At 40.2% G+C, this 23292-nt stretch overlaps 1 protein-coding gene across 4 annotated transcripts in view; it reads left to right on the top strand.

The window, feature by feature from the left end:
* The window catches only part of PHTF2 (putative homeodomain transcription factor 2), a 69476-nt gene extending 58555 nt beyond the window's left edge, over window positions 1-10921 (top strand). For all 4 annotated transcript variants that reach the window (XM_032180894.1, XM_032180924.1, XM_032180915.1 and 1 more), the window contains exons 15-18: window positions 42-197; window positions 4103-4198; window positions 7698-7823; window positions 8588-10921. In XM_032180894.1, coding sequence (XP_032036785.1) covers window positions 42-197; window positions 4103-4198; window positions 7698-7823; window positions 8588-8608 — 399 coding nt within the window. In that variant the 3' untranslated portion in view covers window positions 8609-10921. The remainder of the gene's footprint in view (window positions 1-41; window positions 198-4102; window positions 4199-7697; window positions 7824-8587) is intronic.
* Window positions 10922-23292: the final 12371 nt, after the last annotated feature.

Below are 23292 nucleotides of genomic sequence, written 5' to 3'. Positions count from 1 at the left end.
GAAATATTAATCTGAACTCAATTTTTCTCATTTGCTTTCAGCTGCTTCACATGCACGAGATCTTCCTTGATTGTCACTACAATTGGGAACTAGTAATTTGGTGCATTTCACTAACACTTTTTCTGTTACGATTTGTTACTCTTGGATCTGAAACCAGTAAAAAATACAGCAATACCTCAATATTACTTACTGAGCAGGTGAGAATTTGTGTAATTGTACATTTTTCTATCTAAACAAACATTCTTCTAGTACGTCTTAGGCATGCATTGTAGATGCATTAACACAGGCTGAATCGGAGAATTAATTGTGGTATAGTGAGACAAGTTATTCAAGATCCCTACAACCTAAAGTTAAGTTTCTCTAGGCAGTGTGTGTCTTTGTTTAAAAGTTGTGTGGAACATTGAGACGGCCAAAAGCCATCTCTTCAAGCAAGCATGCTTAGACATATGAATATGTGTCAATTGATATGGTTAAAGATTTAACAGAACACAAGCAAAAATGTCTGACCTCTCAAAGTATTGTATTAAGAGTAAAAGATTTGAAAACAAATTTACTTTCTGCATTGAGTCACTCTGCAGTCCAGTAATTCTGACTTCTAGGTTACAAGGATTACATATAGTGTCCTCTAGGCTCCATGGAAATTTCTTCTTTCAGTCATCTCTTAAGCTCGGCTTTAGTTCTACTTACTTTTACCCTCAGGAATGTTCTATTCAGCATTTGTATTGCAAACTCCCTCCCTGCTCTGTCTGGTACTGCTGATAGTTTTCCAGGCTTAACATGTTCAGTTACTGTCAGGTAAGAAGCTTCTCTACTTGGTCTGAGAGGTTTCACACCAGTGCAAAACATCATTCAGGACATGATGAGGCTGGGCAGCGAGAAGGCTAATAACTTCTAACTTAGTTAGAAAGAACTAACTTCCAATGTTTATAAAAACCATTTTAAAAATAAGTCTTTAATAATAAGTCTCACTCATATGAAGCTTTTAAATACATACATGACATAACTTTTTGCTCTGCAAGATTTTCCATCTCCTGAGTTTGGGGTTGGAGTGCCAGAGGAAGACATCCAAGATATGGTAGTGTAGGAACAAGAAACATTCTTTTTCATATTGACAATTACAGGAAGTTGGTTGTAAGCAGTGATCAGCATAAATATCTTATGTGTGGGCTTTAACACTTGAAAGGTGAAGTGATTTTCCTATGGTTGCAGCCTCATCCTTCATTAGAATTTTAAACATTACCTTTAATAAATACACAAACCATTTATTTAAATCACTTGATGCTTTGCACTAAATAGCAAAAAAAAAAAAAAAAAAAAAAAAAGTATTTTTCTTTCTGAATGAACTCTGAGCTGATGACTGTCACAACTGTTCAATTTTTCTAATGTAAGTAATGTGGTGTGCTAGCACTACTTAGTACTTTTTGGATTTTCTTTTAAAATCTCAGTTTAAATTATTCTTGAAAAGTACCTCAGCTCAGTTACACTAAAAAAAAAATAGATTCTTAATCTAGGAGTAAATGTACAAGCACGTGAACAGACCTGCAAAGAAAAGACTGAAGTCGAATCAGTCACTAAGTGTGATGTGGAGTTTGATGTGATCCTCTAGTACAATAGACACAGGTCCTGAGAGGTCTTTGCATTTGTCTGATGGTTCACAGAATATGAGTAGCCTAATGTCCCAGTGAAGTTTGTGTCCTGTTTCTGGAATGAAAACGGGGGCAAATGTTGGAGACAGGTACTGGAAAGTAAAAGAATGCGAAGACGAAGGCGAGAGATTGAGGAAGTCCAGCTTTTATTTTACTTTAGGGGGTTTCTAAACTATACTTTTCATGAGAATCAGTCCTTAAACATTTAAAACCAGATAAGTTGAAAAGTTTAGGTTGAAAGAAGCAGTCTCTCTATTTGGTCCGCAGAACTGTAAGTAAATAAATAAACAAAAATTCAGGAAGTGTTATGTCATCAGACATGTTGTATTGAATCCAGCTTATCCTATTATAATTCATTTCCTTCATAAAGGCCCTGAGAGAGTGCTTTATTAAAAACAAAATATAATTCACAATTGTTTCTGAGAAAATAAAAAGGATGCACGTCACCCTAGACAGAACTCATTTTGGAGTGGTTACATGTATTAGTTGGATACCATGCCACATTTGTTCTTGAGTTATATGCATATAAGTCTGATGTTTCGGCCTGTTGTGAGAAACCAAACCCACACTATTGGCTTACGCTCACTTGATTATCTGAAAAAAAAAAGTATTTCTGAACTCGTATCTTTGAAAATCAGACACTAATGGCATTAGGCTTGCTGTAAAAAGAGAACGAAGCTTTAAAACAACCACACACACACACACAAACACACACACACACACACACAAAAACACACACAAAAACACAAACAAAAAAACATTAATCCTTTAATCCTCAGATTCAAACAGATGAGATGAAGTTGCAAATTCTACTTTGCATCAGCAAATTTCCAAGCTCTTCTGTATGCTTTATATCCAGCCTATTAATTTAATGGTTAGGAGTCATGATGGGAAACTAAAAGATCCGTCGTTTTTGATTAAGGCATTTTTGACTGTATGCTGTTTGTCTCTAATTTTTCCAAGTCCTGAAAGTGTTTTTATTTGCTCTTGTAAAGTAAGTACGCCTGTGGCATTCCCTGTTGAGAAAAATACAAGGTATGTTCTGATCCAAGTTGTCGTCTTACCAATTTCAAGCCTCAGAAATGGGTATGGTGGATGGCTGGGGGATGTGCATATTCAAACTCCCCTTGTGTTTCAAAGGATATTACTGAATGGTAATTTTTTGGGTAAATTAGTGAAATCCGTTCAAATTTGTTGAAACAAATTTGAACCTTCCCAGGATTTGTTACCTACATTTTTTTCCTAGATTTGCCAAACTTAGACTTTATTATTGGTTTATTCCTGTTTCTAAAAAATTTGAATTGGTGGTATCAGAAATCTTTTATTTAATGTCTGGAATCACTTTGCCTCTAAAAGCATAATTTACTTTGAAATGAAATTGATGGTTGGGGAGCTTAATTTGCCTTGGAATATATTAGGAATCCTTTTTGATTTTAACTTAATTATAAAAGCAACTTCCAGTGGCCTTTTCAGAGAGAGATAAGAAAATTCAGTTACTCTTGTTTGCGTGACATTGTTTTTACTTCAGTAACTGCTTTACAACAGGACTCCTGTAGAGACACTTCGGCAACTTTGCTGCTGTAGCATGGTTAGAGTCTCTCATCTGAAGGACTACTTGAACATATCTCTAATTTCTTTTTGTACATTTTTGATCATTATCATCCTGAAATAAATAGTATTTATCAAGATACCTTTATTTTCTTATGCAATAAAAAACAAACCCCACCAAGCTAACTTGGTCTGGTGTAGTATATCAGATAGGCCAATTGGGAATGAAAGCTGATGTTTCAGAGTTGCCAGACGACAGCTCATTTGTACTCTTAGCTAAACTTTCTTTGGAAACAATGATCTAAAGAAGTCTGCATCGCAGAAATATTAAAATGATTGATATGCTGTTCTTCTATAGCAATAATGAGTTTAATTCAATTATTTTTCACGTTTTTCAAGGCACTGGGAAGACTTTCTGCAATCAAGGTGTTCATGAACTATTCAAGGATACTAAAATAGTTTAAAAGGAATGATATTGTAGCAGAACTATGTATTATCTTTTTGGTCAATTCAGTGACCTTTGGGGATGTTAATCCTATAACGTCTGCATAGTAGTATAATAATTTCTGGAAATGAATCAACAAACCTCAGTCAAAGAAGGAAAAATGTGCAGACATTCTATGTCTAAAAATTGCTTTGCCCAATTTCTAGATGAAATTAAACTTTAAAATTGTTCCTGTAATAGTGTCAAATATTGTATCATAAAACATTGTATTTTCCTAAAGTACTGAGCCCAGTACTTGTTCTTAAAAACTAAAAAAGAAAGCAAAGAAAGTTTCTTGCTTGCAGAAATGTCATTGCTGTTCTATCATATACATGCTGTGAATAATTACTTCATTTTATTATGTTTCCAAATGAGTTCCTTTGAATTCTGAGTAATGGTGATACTCATACTTTGTTCAAATCAGATAAACTTGTACTTGAAAATGGAGAAAAAGCCTAATAAGAAGGAGGAACTGACACTAGTGAACAACGTTTTAAAACTTGCTACTAAGTTACTGAAGGTAAGATGTAAAGCAGTATTACTGTATTGTATGTAAGATGGAGAGTAGATTGCTTAATGAATCACGTGTTACTTCTGCAGGCGGTACAGCATACTTGGGTATAAATCTCCTCTGTAACTCTGTCACAGTGACTCTACTTGTTCATACCACTTCAGTCTGTTATGTTGCTGTCAGTGTGTGCTACAAACAATTTTTACATACAATAAGTTTTATTCTCTATATGAGTAGAGTGAGAGGAGGAACTTTAGGGTGGACAGGATGATGAACCCTCAGGAAATGATGCACTTTTGTTTTGATATCTGTTTCTAATATATATAAATAAGCTACTAGATGACTTACATTCTTCCGCAAAAATAATTCCTCGTAAAAACTGTTAGTGGTCAGCATTTCAAACTAAAACTTGATTATGCTTGATGTCTTCTTTACTTCCAGGAATTGTTACATAGGTCCATTTATATATGAATTACAGATATGGGTTTCATTTAATATATTCCATGTCAGCTGTGTTTTTGAACTATAGGGCCATGTTTGCATAGAATTTCAGTGATCAGTGGAAAAGATTTAGCTAATAGAATATTAACCTGTTTGCCAGCTAACTGTCTTTGGAGGGTAGGAGGTATTTCGTCATGGTGAGAGGAAATGTATTTTTTTTTTTTTTTAATTACTTGCAATTTCTGTAATTGTGCTGAAGAAAATTCACCTTACATCTGGATCTAGAACATGGGCATGCTTTGGGCTTGCTTTATTGTTGTTATTCATAGGAACAAACCAGTGGTTGAGGTTCTCAGGAAGACACGTTTGAATCCTAAATTGCCTTTTATAAGTTCTTTTTATAAGTTCTTCTGTTGTTTCAAACTCACCAGTTTGTCGTAGATCAGGGAAGCAGGCTGTTTTGTTCTTCCAATTGTCTTGGAGCTTAATTCTTGCTCTGTAACTATCTCATTCTCCTTCAGAGCAAACATTTCCCTAATCCAAAACTTACCTGATGGTTACCTGGATGCAAAATAAGAGTGAATAATTTAACACTTGAAAAACTTTCAAGAAATTATTTCATTTTTTTGGGGGGGGGGAACAAACAAGACCAATTAAATCTAGTTGTGTGCTATTTGCAGTAAATTTAAGAGTAAATAACTTACAGTCCCTTGAAGTGCGCTTCCCCAGAAAGGAAGCAAGTCTTGATACTACAGAAAAATTCATGACTTGCCTCCCCACCTCTCATGGCAAGGTGTCCCAGTGTTCAGTCACACTTCTGCTGTTAAGTGCAAACTTTATTTTAAAATTAAATTTGTCTAGCTTCAACTTTCATTACTCAGATCTTGTTGTACATTCTGCATTTATGGTAGAGTTCTTAAAAGCTGCGGCCGACTTGTTATTCTGGGGTTAAGAGGGAATTTAGTAACAGCATTTTGATTTTTCCTTCAGGGAATCAACTTTTTCAGTTAGTCCAAGATAGAGTGCTCATGTGGAACAGTTTTCCAGGGCTTATTAGGCACCTATAAAAGTATTTTCCTTCCCTTCCATTTTTTTTAAAAAGCTGCAGCACAAGAACATCTGGTTTGAGTATAGCACAATTGCTGCTTATTCCACATGTGGAGATGCCCACAAGTAGAGAATGACTGGATCATCATGCAGTAAACCTATAGCAATTCTTTAAATGCCCTTGTAACTTTCCTCTGCAGTCAAGAAAATTCAAACATATTAAGAAAAACAGTTTTATTTTCTGGGGAGAGAATGGGAGCATATACGGGAACTTTAAGGCCTTGCTGCCTCATTCTACCAGACATCAAATTCTGGTCACTTATTTCTTTGATTCCTGTACATCAAGATGCTGTTCTTAAAGTGAAGCCTAAACCGTGTTTAGTATGGTCAGCTAGTAGCTGAGATGATGGACTGTTCCCTCTAGACAGCTGAGTAATTCCCCACCACTACAACTTCAGTAGTGTGTCTGCTCCCATCATCTCAGGAAGGTGTGCAGCTCTTCCCGTGTGAGAGATGAAGACTGACAAAGCAAGAGTCTAATTTGAGAGCTATTGGTAGAGACATGGAGAGCCTGACAATTACTGGCAGCATCTCTTGATATAGCAAAGAGGGACCACAAAGCTTTCAGGAGCCAGATTTGGAACAGACAGAAGGAAGCAGACTGGTGGAAGTGGTCAATGGATCCTGTGGATGCAGGAAGATTATCTAGATTCAGGAAGAGACTGGACAAGTAGACTAGACAAAATGATTTAGATGTGATAATGTAGGTGGGGTCAGAAGTAGCTGCAGGGGATCCGTGACACAAATCCCACACCATCACCTAGTTACTATTAGAACATGCCTAAAAGTGAGTGGGATTTCTAAACCACCTGATACAAGCTTTAAATAAATTCCTGGTAGTTAGTGGTCAAATAAATTACTTATCTCATGCCCAGCAGCTAAATGGACTTTTTTTCTAATTTTGTCTTTGGATCATTTTGGTCCTCAGGCTTTTACTGAAGATTGCTACAATGAATATGCTCACTATTTTCTTACTCCCAAAGTTGATAAGATGAATCTGCAAGCTGAAAGCCTTTTCCTTAAAGAAATTCTCTGCTTTCCTCTTCAATAGCATGTCTTTTGTATCTTTTGTATTTGCAGCAGAATTTAACGCCATGTTACATCTAAACAGAAAGGTAGTTTACTCTGATTTCATCTCTTCTCAAAGAAGAGTCAGAGCTCTGAAATTCTTCTTTATTAAAATTTATTTTATAAAATCTTGTTCAAGACCCAGGATGTGTAAGGCAGGAGGAGAATGAAGATGAATTTAAAGCTAGAAAATGTAGATGACCAAAGTGGTGATAGCTGTTATACTTCATATAATACCTTATTGTATTTAAAAATTCTTTTTTTTTTTTTTTCATATATTTCTAGGTCAGAAGTGTTTTGGTTATTTATTCACTCACCAAGAACAAGAAAAAGTTGCTTTGTTCAAATTTGTTGCAGATTAATTTTGGCTAATATTTTGATTTTTCTAATAAAGATGTAAAATATTTGCAGCTAAATGCTTATTAGTGTTCTTTTCAATCCTTTATCTTCCTTTTCTGTCTATATTCATTGTTATTCTCAAAATTAATGGAAAAGGAAGGGATTATGAAAGATGTTTTTGTTATTTTTTTTCTAGTAGTGAGGTATTCCTCTGTTAGCTTTTTTTAATGCTGATGATGATTTTGGGAAAATTTTGAGGAATTCTAAAAAGTTGACACCTTGGTACCAGCAGAACTAGCTCTCTGCTTTCCTGTCTCCACGAGCAAATTAATAGAAGCTCCAGATGGGTAGTCTCCAATTTTTTGAAGGATTATTTAGACATCTGAAACATTATTTCTATTTTCTCAGATTCCAATTTGTTTTAATGTTTTAAAGCAACTTAAGGCAAGAAAATAAGTAGTTTTTAATGGAGAAATGCTCCTTCTGATACTTAAATGAACAAACCATTGTGTCATTTCTGCTTTTTAACAATGTCATTGTTTTACATTGCTAGGAACTGGACAGTCCCTTTAGGCTATATGGGCTTACAATGAATCCACTGCTTTATAATATCACCCAAGTTGTCATCCTGTCTGCTGTTTCTGGTGTCATCAGTGACTTGCTTGGATTTAATCTAAAGGTAAGTACTTCCTTTTTTTTTTTTTTTTTTTTTTTTAACCATGGTGTTTGGATTTATGGTATTTGAATTGTGTATTATAAATTAGTGAATTCTTAACTGTGTTAACTAACAGATTTATTGTTTGAAAATGGTTGTGAAATTTAAGCTATATCAGAAAAACAGTGATGTATTTGTCACTGCAGCCCTTTTAAAATTTATTGCATTTTTGTGGTGCTCTAACTTTATTTAGGGCATGATCATGAAGAATTCATAGACATAAATACAGAAACATTTATACACACAAGTGCAAGACCTTATTTAACTTATGTATATATTCCAGATCTGATTTCTCTCTTGAGTTCCTCACTCTTGACTTTGCATCTTTGGATGCAAAGAGATGCAAGCTATCCTTTTGTCTTGCACTGCAGTAAAGTATTACAGTAGATACAGTATTATCATGACTAACGTTACACAGTGTTGTTTTTTTCATGGTTTAAGGACTGTCTCATCAGGTCCTACTTCCTGAACCTCTCTGAACTCTGGAAACTGTTCCAAGATTCAGGTTATGGGACGCCTTAGTGCAAGCTTGTAGGCTAAAGCCATTAATTAGACATTGAATTTGCTTACATATACCTGTTTTTTTCTATTACAAGTAAACAAATATAAAATTTCACTTCTGTATTACTAAATACGTAGCAAATGCAAAAAGAAAAAAGATGTGTTGTTGTTGCTTTGGTAAAACTGAGATGGGAAATAACATTGATTTACTGCTTTAACTTTTTCAGCTGTGGAAGATCAAATCTTGACAATATAAAAGAAGATGAGATAACAGTGTTATAGAAAAACTCACTGATTGACAAAACTGCCTCAAAGCAGCCACTGAATCTGTACTTCAGAAGCTACAACCTCTTCAAGGATGTTGTTTGAAAAACTGAAGAGTTTACATCTGACTGTCTTGTGCAATCTTTGTATTTATTTCATCTTCTCACTGTTTTATTTTCATTTTAGTTGACATTTTATTTTCAAACTATTTGTTTAGTTTTGGAAAAGATCAGATTTCAGAAGGGTCAAAAACCAACCATCTGACAACTTGAAATCCTTGCAATTGAACACACTAAATTACCGTATTTGCTGTTACAGCTGAGGCCAACGTTGAACATTTTTAGTTGCATCTGAAAGTCATTTGATATTTGATTAAGTGTGGTAAAACGGCTTAGAATATTTCGTTTGCACCAATCATTTACAAGGACAACAGAACATCACTAGATGTTCTGTTGCAATAGATAAGACATAAAAAAAACAAGGTACTGACAATACAGTATGACAGGTAGCAGAAATATTTTATATTAGTATTAGAAGCAAGTGGGAATTTTTAATATTTTGAGTAATTCCAGGATCTAAACTGAGGAGACTGCAGTTTAAGTACCCTGGGATATTAATAAGGTATTATATAACAGGTCAACAAGTGCTCTTTGTTAACACTTTTATTAGAGCAATAATTGTAAATGGTTACCATGCTGTATGATATTTTGATAAAAATTAAATATTGTATTTATTTGAAATACTGGGCTGTTCTGCGCAGCTCTGACTGTGCATGCTCATATCTGCACTTTTTATTGTTACTTTTAATGAGAAACTTTATATATATACATATAAATGTATATTAATTGGAATATATTATGGTGAACTATGGAGCAGTATATATTATATGGTGAAACCGAGTATTTAAACAGGCAAAAGACATACTGGTGAACGGAATGCTACGAGTAACTGAGCGTAAGATACATGCTCTCCTCTCGTCCACTATAGTATATGCCATTCATACCACACTGAAGTTTAAGAACAGTTAAGCATGGAAAACGAGTTCTTCTGGCGGGCAGCAGAACTAATGAAGCCACGTATTATCAGATTTGTGTCTTCAGCTAACCTCCTTTTCCCCCCATTCCTCCCTAGCGCTTTTCCAGTGAGCTTGAGCCTTTGGTTTCCTACCTGTCCTCTCCCCCTGCCTCACACATGGACCAGTTATACTGACTTGTGGGTCTTCATTGTGACAAAAAGAAATGATCACCCCTGCAGAATTAAGTTTCTTGGAGCGGAATTTCCACTTCCATTAGGAGAATTAATATCACCTGGCTCAAGTATTCTCACATTTTATGTTTCTAAAGTAATGGCTTCTTGGTGAAAAATGACAGTAATTATGTTACAGGAGTCTGCACATTATGCTAGATTTGATCTTGATTACCTTTAAAGATTTGGAGTAATGTATCTTAAACTTCTGTGGTATAAAAATATTTTTATATATAAAGCAACACAAACAAGCGTTTTGTATTTTATTTGCCTCTGTACTAATGTTTAATAATGACCAAAGTGCATTCTGGTTTTTGAAAGAATGTATTCCTGGAGCTTTAAGAACATCCTCTCTTTAGTTTCTCATGTGAAAACTTCGGCTGCTTCTGATCTGTTTCTTCTTTCTCTGTTGTCCGATGTTGGGATTGTTTTTAAAAATTGCATACATTTTATACACAGTTTTTTCCAAATTATGGTACAGACCTGCATAGAACTTAATTTTGCACAAAATATATTTTAAGAAAAAAAAAAAAGTACAGCAGGAGTTCTATGGGGGATAAAAAAATAAGGCTGTGGCTTTCTATAGCCTGTTACTAGTACACAACCACTCTTTAGGATGGAATTCTTTAAAAAAACAATCTGTAATGGTGAATATACTGCTTTCAGTACCTTTAAAATAATAATAATAAAAAAAGGGTGGGAAAACATTGCAGTTTCGGTTGAATGGGAAATTAGTTTAACCACATATACCTCAGCAACTAGCACTGTGCTGGATTGTTGCACTAACAATGGTGACTTGGGAGGAGTAAAATAAGTGTGAAATGAAATTAAAAAAAAATAAAATAAAAACCTTTTATTTGCTACCATTAGATATATTCATTATGTTAAAAATGGGTTTATTGTATCCCTTGATCTGGGAAACCTGGTATGAAACTAGAGGCAAGTAGAAATATGGCAGATCTTGCGTGTTAACTGTTATTTTCGCCACATGTTTTGTAACTGAAAGTGTGATCCGGCGTGGAATAAAGCTTTCTATGGTTGATGGTGAAAAAGAAGAAAAAAAAAAGTGCAGTGAGCTTTATCTTCTAGTGATCTTCAGCATATTTCTGAGTCGGATTTAATTCATGCCTGTGAATGCACAGTTCTGCACGTGAGCTGGTGTTACACCAGCGGGCAGGGCTTCTGGCACCAGGGTGTCAGGAGGTCTCACTGGTACACCAACCACACATGGCAGGAGGCCTTGCTTTGGTGCTGGTACCCCAACCACACAACAGCATTTTAGCTGAGCACACGTGGAGGGCCGTGGGGTTTCGTTGTCATGTATTAACATAAACGCTCAGGGCGGAATCCAAGTGTGATCTTGGTTGCACCAGGGAAAATTCACAAGGTGACAATAGAAATAAGCAGGAAAAGGCAAGTAAAACATTCAGATTTTGTGACTTGCGTTAGCAGTCAGGTTGCTGCTAGGAGTTAGTCCTTTGAGAACTTACCGCAGGTACCTCCAGTACACTTCCTCATTTAATGCCTTAATTACACAGGTGTAAAGACTTAGCTTAGATTGTGTTGCAGAGTTAACAAGTAACTGCAACACATTAAAAATTATCCCCCCAAATTGGTATGAGGAAATCATTTTTTTTTTACCCTTTCTTTCCCTATTATTGTCTCTGATCATTTTACCCTTGAGCTTGATGACTTGCCTTCTTTAAACCAAACTTCAGAAGTCAGAAATTGCCTCAGATTGGGTTTCTTGATAAAAAGTGGATTGTCTGGGCTGCAAATAATGCCATGTCTCCTGCTATCAGAGACTGAGGATTGCTCAGAGGGAAATGAAGAGTTTCTCTTTTCCTTTCCAGCCCTTGAGAGAGGAAGCAGCACAATAGTTAGCATGCACGCAGGCACCTGTGCCAGATTGAACAGCACCCAGTGCTGCTCAGATTCAATTTTCCCAGTGTGAGTTTGTGTAAGTGTATTAGCTGGTGTGAGAAATAAGGTCGTGCCGCAGACAGATTTGTCCATTTGGCTCCCTTCGTTCCCTACATTTGTTTAATCAATTCAAGTGAAAGAAAGCACCGTCAGTTTAGGGACGAACTCCCAAAATGATGCAACTCATTTCGCTTGTGTCAGTCTTTAGGTATAAATATGACAGTCCTTTATGTGTGTGCACACGCTTGCACTATTAAACACCTAAACACCGCCCCCTTCTCTTTGTGCCTCTAACCCACAGCAGTTATTTCCAAGCAGCTCCTGCCAGCTGAGTGTAATCTTCTTGGTAATGAAATTTACCAGGGATTAGGTGGCTGTCTCCTGACAGTATCGCAATCCAAACCCAGGTCTCCAGACACGCGGGTATAAATACAAGGAAATCTTTTGCTTTCGCTCTGTTCCATGCCCGTGAACGGCTGGGAGGCGAATTGCTTTGTTTAATTGCGGCATTCGCTGGGCCAAATGGAGCCTGAGCAGCAGCTTGGCACTGAAATGGGGGGGGTGTGGGTTTGTGGGGAGCGTAGCTGCTGTCCTCAGGCATAGCAAGGGGCGTGTTTATCTTCCTTCAAGCCTTTGGCAGCAGGGCCGAGCACTGCTTGACCCTCAAGGGGAGCGAGGCTAAGTCAAGCAGTCTTGGGGCAAGAGCTTGCCCATGAAGAAAGGTCATGGGGATAAGAGCTTGCCCGTAAAGAAAGGCCACTCTCCAACAGCTCCGCGTGCCCATGGCCATGGTCCTAAGCTGTGTAGGAGTCACTGACCTGGGTCGCAGGTGTCTGAAAGCTGGATGTTGAATTGACCCAAGGCTGCCTTTACACTCCATAGAAAAACATTTCCTTTCAGAGGGGGGCTCACCCAGCTGATCTGGCACCAATTCCAGTCATCCTCTGGGGTGTTTCTCTCTTGAGTGTGAAAGGGAAATAGTGTGGATCATGTAGATGCAGATGTGAAACTTTCAGACACCTAAATGAGGGCAGGCCAAACCTACCTGTACATTTTATTCCCACGTTATTGTCAGACTGCAATTTTGCAGCTGGGTCACAAGTGCTCTTAGCAGGCCTAGCGCTGGCTGGCCAAGCGGCATGTGCAGGGCAGGTAGAGATAATGCAGAAAAATCCAACTTGCAGAGGGAGAACCAGCGATGTTTTACCCCTGTCCTCCAGCAAAGCATTGTCATAGAATCACAGGATCATGGAATGCTGTGGGTTGGAAGGGACCCTAAAATCACCCAGTCCCAATCCCCTGCCACAGGCAGGGACACCTCCCACCAGACCAGGTTGCCCAAAGCCCCATCCAGCCTGGCCTTATCATTTCCATCTTTTGTAAACCTGTACGGTGTAAGTTCCTTCTCGCTTCTTCTGAGTGTATTTGGGGAGCTGTTTATTCAGCTGACCTATATGGCTGGGAGAAATAACCCCACGGAGACAACCAGGGGCTGGCACTGGAGTTCTGTGTTGGGAGCAGGCTGTGGCCTCGGCTGTGCCTTGTTCTTGCTGCTCGTGGAACTGACTTCAGCACCTTCTTCCTTCCCCAAGCGCAGCTGCATGGTTGCTGCCATGCTCAGCCTGCTTCTCCAACCCAGGTGTGGTTTTTCTTTCAGCAGGGCTCCTTTCAGTGGTGTTCATACCACGAGCATCTGTGCCGATCCAGCTGCACGAGCAGGGGCTGTAGCTTGGAGCTGGTTTTTGGCTGCCGGCGGTGTGTTGTGTAGCTGCATGCAACAGTGGCCACTGGCATCCCCCCTGGAATAAACAGGAGCCAAGCTATTGAAATGGGACCAATTCTTGCTGTGTATAAAGTGGAATTCATATAGTGAATGCAAATAATACAGACAGGCAATGATTTTGGCCCTGAGGTGTCATAACACAGCAGTCAGAGACCATCGCTATTTCCTATTCTTTCCCATGCACATCTGCTCGTTGTGCATGTCGGTGGTGCCACAAATCCTGCCTTCCTAAATAAAAATAAAAAATCAGAAATTCGGAGCATGCAAAAGGATAATTGTGAAATAATCATTGTAACTCGGAGGAAGCAACAGATGCTTCACTTGTTGCTGTGACTCTTTGAAGGAGTCATAATTGCCCAAGCATAACGAGTATGTGCTAATTAGTAACATTTCTTTGTGCAGCAGCATGATGGAATCCCTCGAAAACCTTCTTTGTTCTTGCCTGGTAACGCAAAGCCAGAGGATGCTTTGTTGGGACTGGCAAAATAGATTTTGCCACCACTTTTATATTGTTTCTTTTAAATTATTTTAACAGGACCAGTGATCTCTCTTGAAACAAAATGCAGAACAGATTATTGATGCTTGAAAATAACATTTAACTCCCTAGGAGTTTACTATATCTAGTTTCACTAAATGTAAGGTTGATTCCTTGTTGAAGTGACTGCTGCTAATAAAGATTTAACACCTGGGGCTCGCAGATCGGGAACACCGAGAGCTGCCAACCTCTCTTCTCCACATCTGATGGTTTGAACCAGCTCCTCCTAGCAGCAGCTGTGGCTTCAGCTCATCAAGATCCCAGCCCAGCTCCGCAAACCCAACAGCTGTCACAGCAGCACAAGAAAATGATGTAGATTTGACAGCTCAGACGTGATTGCGGTATCACTGGGGACATTAAAAAAATGCCTGTGACCTTAGTGAGGAAGAAGTCCCTTATGGGATTTCCATAGTGTCACCTCAAAAGCTTCCATGCCTGGCAAGGTGAAGCTGTTGGGCAGCATTGCAGCGGTGTTAACCAGTACTGGTGAAAGGCTCTGCACAGCTGTGGCTGTGCAGGGATTGTTTTTATGTGCAATTTCTTCCAGAGCTGAAGACTAGATCATGGAAGAGTTCACAGGACGGGAATTCTGAATTCTGTGGCGTTTATGGAAAAATAGGTTGCATGAAAGAAGCAGTGGGAAGGTGTTTGATGTTCTACATCGAAGGTGTTTGAAAGTTTCTACAGCCAAAGCCTGGTAGCAATAACTGTCTTGGGCACTGGTTTGCAAGGAAAGAAAGGAAAGAAAGGAAAGCTGTGCTCTGATGGGGATGTTGGATTTGTGAGCCCCATCCTGGAAGCCTCGAGTAGTCAGTGCCAAAGCTGAGTTTCTATAAACACAGAATATCTATACTGTAATATACTTCAACGAAGATAAGGATGTGCTTCATGGGTTTTTATTTTGCAGTAACATGAATATTTCATGTAAATAAAAACTGAACATTCCCCCATTCAAAAACCTGTTTCTTTTGTCTTCAGGGTATCCAAAATTCGGGGCCCCATGCCTACCTGTTTCAGCCACAGGTGTCCTTGCATACACAGCCCTGTTTTAACAACGCCGAGAGTTTCATCTCAGAATGCAAAGTAAACCAAGAGATGGAAAACAACAAAGATCAACAAGCAGGACTGCTAATTCCCTGCAATGCTCCTTATCTAATTCAATTATTACTGGAGAAATCATTTCCAGACACTTTAGGATTCAGTGGCAGTGTAAGCACAGGCAGCGTGCTCCCTCGCAGCTGCAGCTGGATGCAGTTATGTGCAGCACGCACAGAGTTATGATCCTGGGGCACCATTTATTCTTTACAACCAATTCTGGCCTAGTTAAATGTTATTTTTTTTTTGTCACAAAAAAGGAAGTGGAGATATAAAAGACCATGCGTGGTATTTAGGTATTGTCCTGTGCTGTACTACATGCACTTTGTTTGATAAAACTGGCAGGATTATCTGGTTAATGTGCCTGTGATGCTGCTATTTTCAGTTGACAAGGGGAAAATCGTCATGTTACAGTCAGGCTGGAGTGTTTATACAAAACTGTCACTTGAATGTGCATTGAAGTTCTGCTTTTTTGGCTTAAGACATCCATTAGATTTAAGCAGCAGTAAACTGCTGAATGTTTGTCTACAGGCAAATGCTCTTAATGTCCTAAAACTTTAGTGGCAATGGTTCTGCAGCTAGTAATAACCAGCATCAATATAATAAAGCCCAAAAGACCAGAGATAAGCTGCATTCAGGTGTCCACTGCCTGATTTAACCAGGATGCCCTGAGGTTTGATGACCATTCAAGTGAATGGTGCATTGGACAAAAATAGCAGCAGTAAGTACATGAGGTTGCACGAGTTATTTAGATACTCTGCTCAATAACGTGAGGGTTTTTTCAATGGATTTAGAAGTTTTGAGAGCCCTCACCCTCCTTCGTTAGCCATTATCTTCTGACAGCTCCGTTCATGACTTGCAGTAGATGTTGGTTTGTGACAGAGCTGTGTTCCCATTCCTGGGGGAATGAGCAGGGGACAGAAGGGAATTAGGACATGGTTGGGAGAAGGGAACTGGGACGTGGCTGTGAGAAAGGAATTGGGACATGGCTTTTAGAAGCAGAGAATGGCTCACGGAGACATGGTGAGGGAGAGCAGTGTGTGGTGGTTGCAGAGGGGGAGAGGAAAGAGGTGAATCATGGGTCCTCATTCCCAGGTTTTCCTCCCATGTTACCCAAGGGGTGGAAAGAGAGGTCTGTCTGTGGGATGTCTATCTTCTCCATGCAAGGTGGTGATGTGGTGGTGGTGCATACCTAGACCTGAAAGGCAGGAGATGCTCCTCAGGCCCTCAGGCTCTGACCATGGAGAGGAAAACCATGCATTGTAAAGGCATGGTGTTGGACACCAGAAAGCTCCACCCTTTAGTCAGTGCACCTCTGATACATAGGCAGCATTTCTTCTCATTCTTTTTTTTTTTTTTTTCTTTTCTATTTTCAGCAGTAATACGTCTCCGGGTACTTGTGTCGTATCCTGAAACATATGGCAAAGCACTTGCCCATATGGGTTGGAAGAGCGATATGTGTTCGGCAGAGCAGGCTCCGAACAATCAAACGACGAGTTTTGCATCCCAAACTGGAAAACATGGCAATCATCTCGCATTGTCTAGACTTCCCTCTCCGTGTCATTTTTACATATTTTGCAGCTATTACATTCATTTCCTTCGGCTTCCTTTCTGCCAAGATCCATCTGCAACTTGGAATCAGCTAAGATAGCTTTTCATATTCATGATATTAGTCACCGCAAGCATATTTTGAGTGAGTACTTCTGATGCTCCCATCCATTTTTGTTATAGTAAATTAATCCCATTCTGCTTGGGTGATGAAAACTTTTATTTTTTATTTTTTTGATTTATCTATGCAGATATCGCAAATGAAATGAAAAAAGAAATCATGAAGACAATGTTTTAAAATAATGATTAATCTCATTTTTCTTGGAAGATATATTATCAGGCAGATATGATAGGGAAAACTCATTACTTTGGCTGTGAAAATGTATTAATAAAAGGTCTGTGTCACAACAAAAAAATGAAGACAAACTTATTACAGAGTAATTTTCATTAAAACTGGTGGAACTTCAGTTCCCAACTAGCTGGAACTGAGGGTTAATGCTCTCCTTTCCAGTCTGCTGATGGGATTTTAAATGGCTTTTGACAAATTTGAGTAATAATGCATCTATTAGCAAGCTGTCTGTCAGCGGGCAAGGGAGGATGCTTGGATATTGTTGAAACCTCCTCACATGAGGGAGGGCTGAGAGGTGGACTTTAATCAAAACTTCAATTTCCTTGAGTTTCCTCTGCTAACAGGAATATCCTTTTACCTGAGAAGGTTGGTGGAGCTGTACTTTCCTTCTGCTTTGGAGGAAGCTAAAAATGCTGCTCTCAGTCACCGCTTGTGGAAGTAGGGAGCAAGGAAAATTTGCCTTTGTGATTTCACCGCCTTAGGGTTTGTGTACCAATTTGTCAAGCAGCCAAAACATCTGGCATAGGCAGGAGCTTGGTGAATGCTTGTGTTTGAGGGAACAGAGGGTGGCACAGAACTCACAGACAAACCGTGTGCACACCCTCCCCACATTCATTGTGTGTATATCCCTGTCTTGCACTAGAAATATAGGAATTGGTCTGGTTTTGCTCATGCGATGGATAAATCTGCTGCTGTCTGGGCAGTTTGCATTCTTTCAGCTGTCATGAAATTCCACCGCCTGGTATGAGACCCGGGAAACTGCAGCAGGTGCTGTGTTTTGCAGGGTGCTCTGCATATATAATTTTTTCCTCAATTTAAAAATGATTGCTTTTTGTCATTTTACCCAAGCATGTATGCATACGCATAACCAACCTGTGCTTTTAACCCCAGCCTGACTGTCTCGCAGAGCTGCAGAACAACAGGCAAATTGCAGCAGCAGGGGTCCAGGCCCTAAAAGCAGTGGCTGGTGAGTCGTTAAGTGAGGACTGGGATGAGCTTCCATCTGCACCCCGGCTCAGCACCATGCCCCTGCTGGGTGCTGGGTGCTCTGCTCCATCCTGCCTGCAGATGGGGACTGAAAGCTGCGTTTTGAAGGCACAGCTCTGCCAAAGTGCTGCAGCTGATAAATACCTCTGCAAGAAACTGGAAGAATTGTATGCATACAGCTATACGTACATACCTATATGCATTTAGGATGCTCTGTTTTAATAAAATAAAAAAAAATAAATATGGGTTTTTGTGTTGCCTAAGCTGGGGCAACAAGCATCAGGGAACCAGATCGGCAGCCCTGCTCCTGGCTCTGTGTGCACAGGGTGTCTGGGCTGCAGACTGGCAGGGCTTCACTGGGCGTAGGGACAGGGATGGCTGCCAAGTGTCACCCCTATGAACCCAGGCTCAGAGCCCCAACTCAGAAGTTCATGTTTGATTTCAATGGAGCCAAGCTTTATTTCTTTATTTCATGGGGAATTTGCTCTACTTTATACAATTTAGAGTTGTATAAAACTTATTATTCTTGTAAAGGTACATTCAAACAAAGTATCCTTGTCCTTTTAGAAGCTTCCTGAGCATGGAGGGACAAGGGTACCTCCAAATTATGTGTCTAAAATGAGGGTATTTTGCAAGCAACCATATTGCTATGGGAGAAACCCATGACCACTTCTGCTGCCTTGCACCCCAGTAGGAAGAGCCTAGAGAGCAGCTGCCTGAATGAGAACACGCTTGGGTTTACATGAGCACCAGTTCAGCAGTGCAGCTTCCATGTGGGACAGGAGGTGCGCATAGCAGGCACTGCTGCTCTCCAGTTCCTTTGCTTGAGAATTGGCCCTTAGCTCTTCCTCCTCCCAGATATTCAGATCAAAAGCTTACAAACACTGCTTGTTTATACTGTCAGAGCTCTGGCATATATACATACATGTATATTTAAAGTCTTTTTTTTGCGTTCATGCTAAAGAAGACTACACAATCAGTGACTTCATAGCTTTGCCTCAGCTTTCAAGAAGCACAGAATCATTTGGGTTGGAAAAGACCCCGAAAATCACCAAGTCCAACCACTCACTTCCCCTAAGCCATGTCCCTCAGCACCACATTACAAGTCTTTTGAATACCTCCCGGGGCAGTGATTCAACCACGTCCCTGGGCAGCCTGCTCAATGCTCCTGTTGTGGTTTAACCTAGCCGGCAGCTCAGCACCACACAGCCATTTGCTCCCCCCTCCCCATCAGCATTATTCTCATCCTAAATCCGAAGCACAGCGCTATACCAGCTACCGTGAGGAAAATTAACTCTATCCTAGGTGAAACTAGGACAACCATTTTAGTGAAGAAATTTTTCCTAATACCCAACTTAAACCTCCCCTGGCACAGCTGGAGGTCATTTCCTCTTGTCTTATCACTTGTTGTTCAGGAGAACAGAGCAACCCCCACCTCGCTACAGCCTCCTTTCAAGTACAGCACGACGACGTCTCTCCTGAGCCTCCTTTTCTCCAGACTAAACAACCCCGGGTCCCTCAGCCTCTCCTCAAAGACTTGTTCTCTAGACCCTTTGCCAGCTTCATAGCCCTTCTCTGGACACGCTCCAGCACCTCGATGTCATTCTGGTACTGAGGAGCCCAAAACTGAACACAGGACTCGAGGTGCGGCCTCACCAGAGCAGAGTACAGGGGGATGATCACCTCCATGGGCCTGTTGGCCACCCTATTCCTGATAGGGTGCTGCTGGCTGGTGCAGGCCAAAGCATTAGGATGCTGGTGCTGCAGCTTCCCACAGTGTCCTTGGCAAGGCTCCTCTCAAGAGTGTCCTCTCAGGGCAAGGGCATTGCAGAACAGCCCTGCTGGGACACAGCCTGCCACAGCCGCTCCACACCATGGTGCTCTTGGGCAGTGATTTGGAATGTGCCCCAAAGTCTCCTCCTTCCCTTCCCTTCCCTTCCCTTCCCTTCCCTTCCCTTCCCTTCCCTTCCCTTCCCTTCCCTTCCCTTCCCTTCCCTTCCCTTCCCTTCCCTTCCCTTCCCTTCCCTTCCCTTCCCTTCCCTTCCCTTCCCTTCCCTTCCCTTCCCTTCCCTTCCCTTCCCTTCCCTTCCCTTCCCTTCCCTTCCCTTCCCTTCCCTTCCCTTCCCTTCCCTTCCCTTCCCTTCCCTTCCCTTCCCTTCCCTTCCCTATCTCCTTGGAGTCTCTGAGTTCCTGCCCAGAAACACCAGGGCTCCTGCCCCTGCTGGAAATTTCGTCTTTGTTAAATACTGAAACCTATTCCATCAGTTTGTTAGGTTTTACAGCTTCCTGAGGGACTGATTTTTTTTTTGAACATCTCAAACTTTCAGTCCCAGCTGTCTCTCCAACTTGTAGGCTCACTTCTCCAGCAGTTACAGCCTTTGATCGTCACAATTTCTATTATGCTACTTGATTAAAGGTATTCAGAACTCAAGGTGAGAGCAGACAGAGATTTACATTTGAAGTGATTTATTAACCTCCTGTAATTTAAGGTCATGCTAGTTTCAGAATATTGTTACCCCTTAATTTCTGTCTGTCTTTGTGCTATCTGGTAATAGACAACTGGTGTTAGTTTAACACAAAAGTTTTCTTTCTTTTCTTTTTTTTTTTTTTTCTTTTTTTCTTTTTTTTTTCCCCTTCTGGGGGAGAAATTAAAAGGAAATAAAAATTGTGTTCTTGGTAAAAGGAATTATGAAAAAAAATCATTTATGAATTCCAATTCTCAAAACCCCTATGCTACAAACACAGCGAGTTAAGGTATCACCTAGGTAAGAAATTGAAAATTGTCACTGATGTGTCCTGACTTGCTCATTATCCCTTATGCCACCTATTCAGCAGCAACTGAATGTCAACCTGTGAACAGTACAAATATGTTGTAACCACAGACTTTGCTTGGTAGTGCTGTAATCTTCCTCTTTCTTGTGTGACAAAAATCACAGATGGATTAATTCTAGAATGGGCAAACAGTTCAGCTAAGATGCTCAAAGTATCATGACCGTACTCTTCTGCCAGTGCCACTTTGTAGTGTAGTGGGATCAGTTTTAATTGCTTTGTTTCTTACCCATCCTTCAGAAAACTCAGGAATGTAGAGGGTATTTTGGCATTCAGGCATGATGTAGATTGTGCTGGCTAAGCACCCTCACTTCATTGTTTTCATATGGGCTGCCTTTTAATTCCTTGAGAATAGGACAATAATTTGATATATAAAACTGAAAATATAGGGTTAACCTAAGAAGCATAATGTCAAATGTCAGTTTGCATGATAGAAAGCCAAGATGATCCCAGTATGAGAGAGTTTCAGGCCCCTACAGGTGTTACTGGCAAAATTCTGGCTGAGCAGGGCTGCTTGTGTGGCTGGCCATGTGTGTGTGTGTGTGCACATGCATGCCCTGTTTGGCAGCAAAGTTCTGTTTCATTTTCTCTTCCTCATCAATCATAATACACACGTAATCATGCAGAAAAGCTTTCTGCTTCTGTCTGTGTCCTCAAAGGGAGAAGGGAGTACCCAGGCATGGATTTCCACTATAGCCCGTAAGGACTTACTCCTTGTTCCTTGAGAGACCCAGGCTTAGATTTTTAAAGTACCCCAAATCCTTTTGAAATAAACAAACAAAAAATCCATAAAAGAAATCTAGGGAGAAAAAAAAAGTGGACCAAAAAAATGGAATCATTCAATGGTTTGCAAAAAGCAAAGGAAAATGGTTAAATGTAGTTAAACTTGGGATCATGGACCATGTACCAGGGTGAGATGCGTTGATGTGTTGTAGGCACAAGCACCTGGAAGAAAGGAGCTGTGATTATCCATGTGGGGATTGCACTCTGAGGCAAATCATGTTTGTCTCACGGTCAAATATTTTTCTCTGGCAGTTTATGCCAAACTCTGAATTGCTGTCACTATGCACCTGAACACACATCCTGCTGAAAAGCAGCATTGTGTCATTGGGAAGAGGACAGAGATTCTGCAAAATGGATGTGAACTTCAGAAAGAGAGAGCTATCAGCATGCCACTTTTACAAACACATTAGCAATTACCTGCTACTTAGATGCACTGCGAAATATTTGTTCTTATGAACCTGTGACACCTGCACTTACTTTTTTTTTTTTATAATTATTATTATTTATTTTTACTTCCTTAGCATTGCACATGTGCTCTGCTTCAAAGGATTCAGGGTCAGGAGCCAGTAGTGGCTGTGCAGGCAGTTTTAGTTTCAGCAGGACTCTCCAGGTAGGAAGGTCCTGACCCTCAGGAAAACCTGGTCCCCTTCCTGCCTCTTCAGTGCCAGTGGCAGCTCTCAGATCGGCAGCTCAGCTGCCTCATAGCTGCTGTAGGGCTGAGTCCCTGCATCAGATGCGGGCATCTGGGTGGAGATGTTGCACGCATAATATAGCTAATAGTTCCAGCTGAACCCTTGGGGCTTCCCTGCTTATCTCTTTTAGTTTGATCCTACAGATATGCTCAAGGCATATCTGAAACTGAAGACATCTGGGAACATTTTAGTAGGGATATATCTATTCTGACTTCAGGAACTAAGAAGTTAGACATGACTCATAGCTAGCGACTCTGCACACCCTGTCCAGGCAATGGAAAGAAACTGATGCTTCTGGAGGACAATTAGTGTCATCTTAAGAGGATAAGATGAATCTCCTTCTGGAGGTGCCCATTGCTCTCCCCTGAGTGTAAAAAGCCTGTTGGTGCCAATGTAGCCATCTAAATTTGGATGAGATGAATCTTGCTGTGTACTTGTATCCTGCTAGAATCTGGAGGAGGGACTGAATTTGGGACAGTAACATTCATCTTCCTAACCACTGGGCTGCTGAGTATTCTCAGTCTCACTTGTTCTACACCGTGTAAATGTTTACAGGGAGTGAGGACTTGCTTTGAATCCATAATAGCTAGTTGTTGGATCTGAGTGCTTCAGTATCACTGGGTCAGGGAGAAAAGCTGGAGCAGAAAGCATGTACAGACACACATGCACACACACACACATTTCTTTTAACATCCACTGACAGTGGAAGATAACCCTTTAGACATGACCACTGAGTTGCAAAGTCAGAATGTGGCAAATCAAAGAGCAGCACGCTTCCTCTGCCAGAGGTGATGGAGAAACCACTGCAGATAAATGGCAGAGTCCTTAACCAAAGGAGATGGGGCTGGAGCCTTTCTCTCTTTTCTTCCTTTGATCTTGTTCTTGCAGGGTCTATGACT

The sequence above is a fragment of the Aythya fuligula genome, chromosome 1, assembly GCF_009819795.1.
Source record: "Aythya fuligula isolate bAytFul2 chromosome 1, bAytFul2.pri, whole genome shotgun sequence".
Taxonomy (NCBI): domain Eukaryota; kingdom Metazoa; phylum Chordata; class Aves; order Anseriformes; family Anatidae; genus Aythya; species Aythya fuligula.
This window is presented reverse-complemented; position numbering and strand designations above follow the sequence as displayed.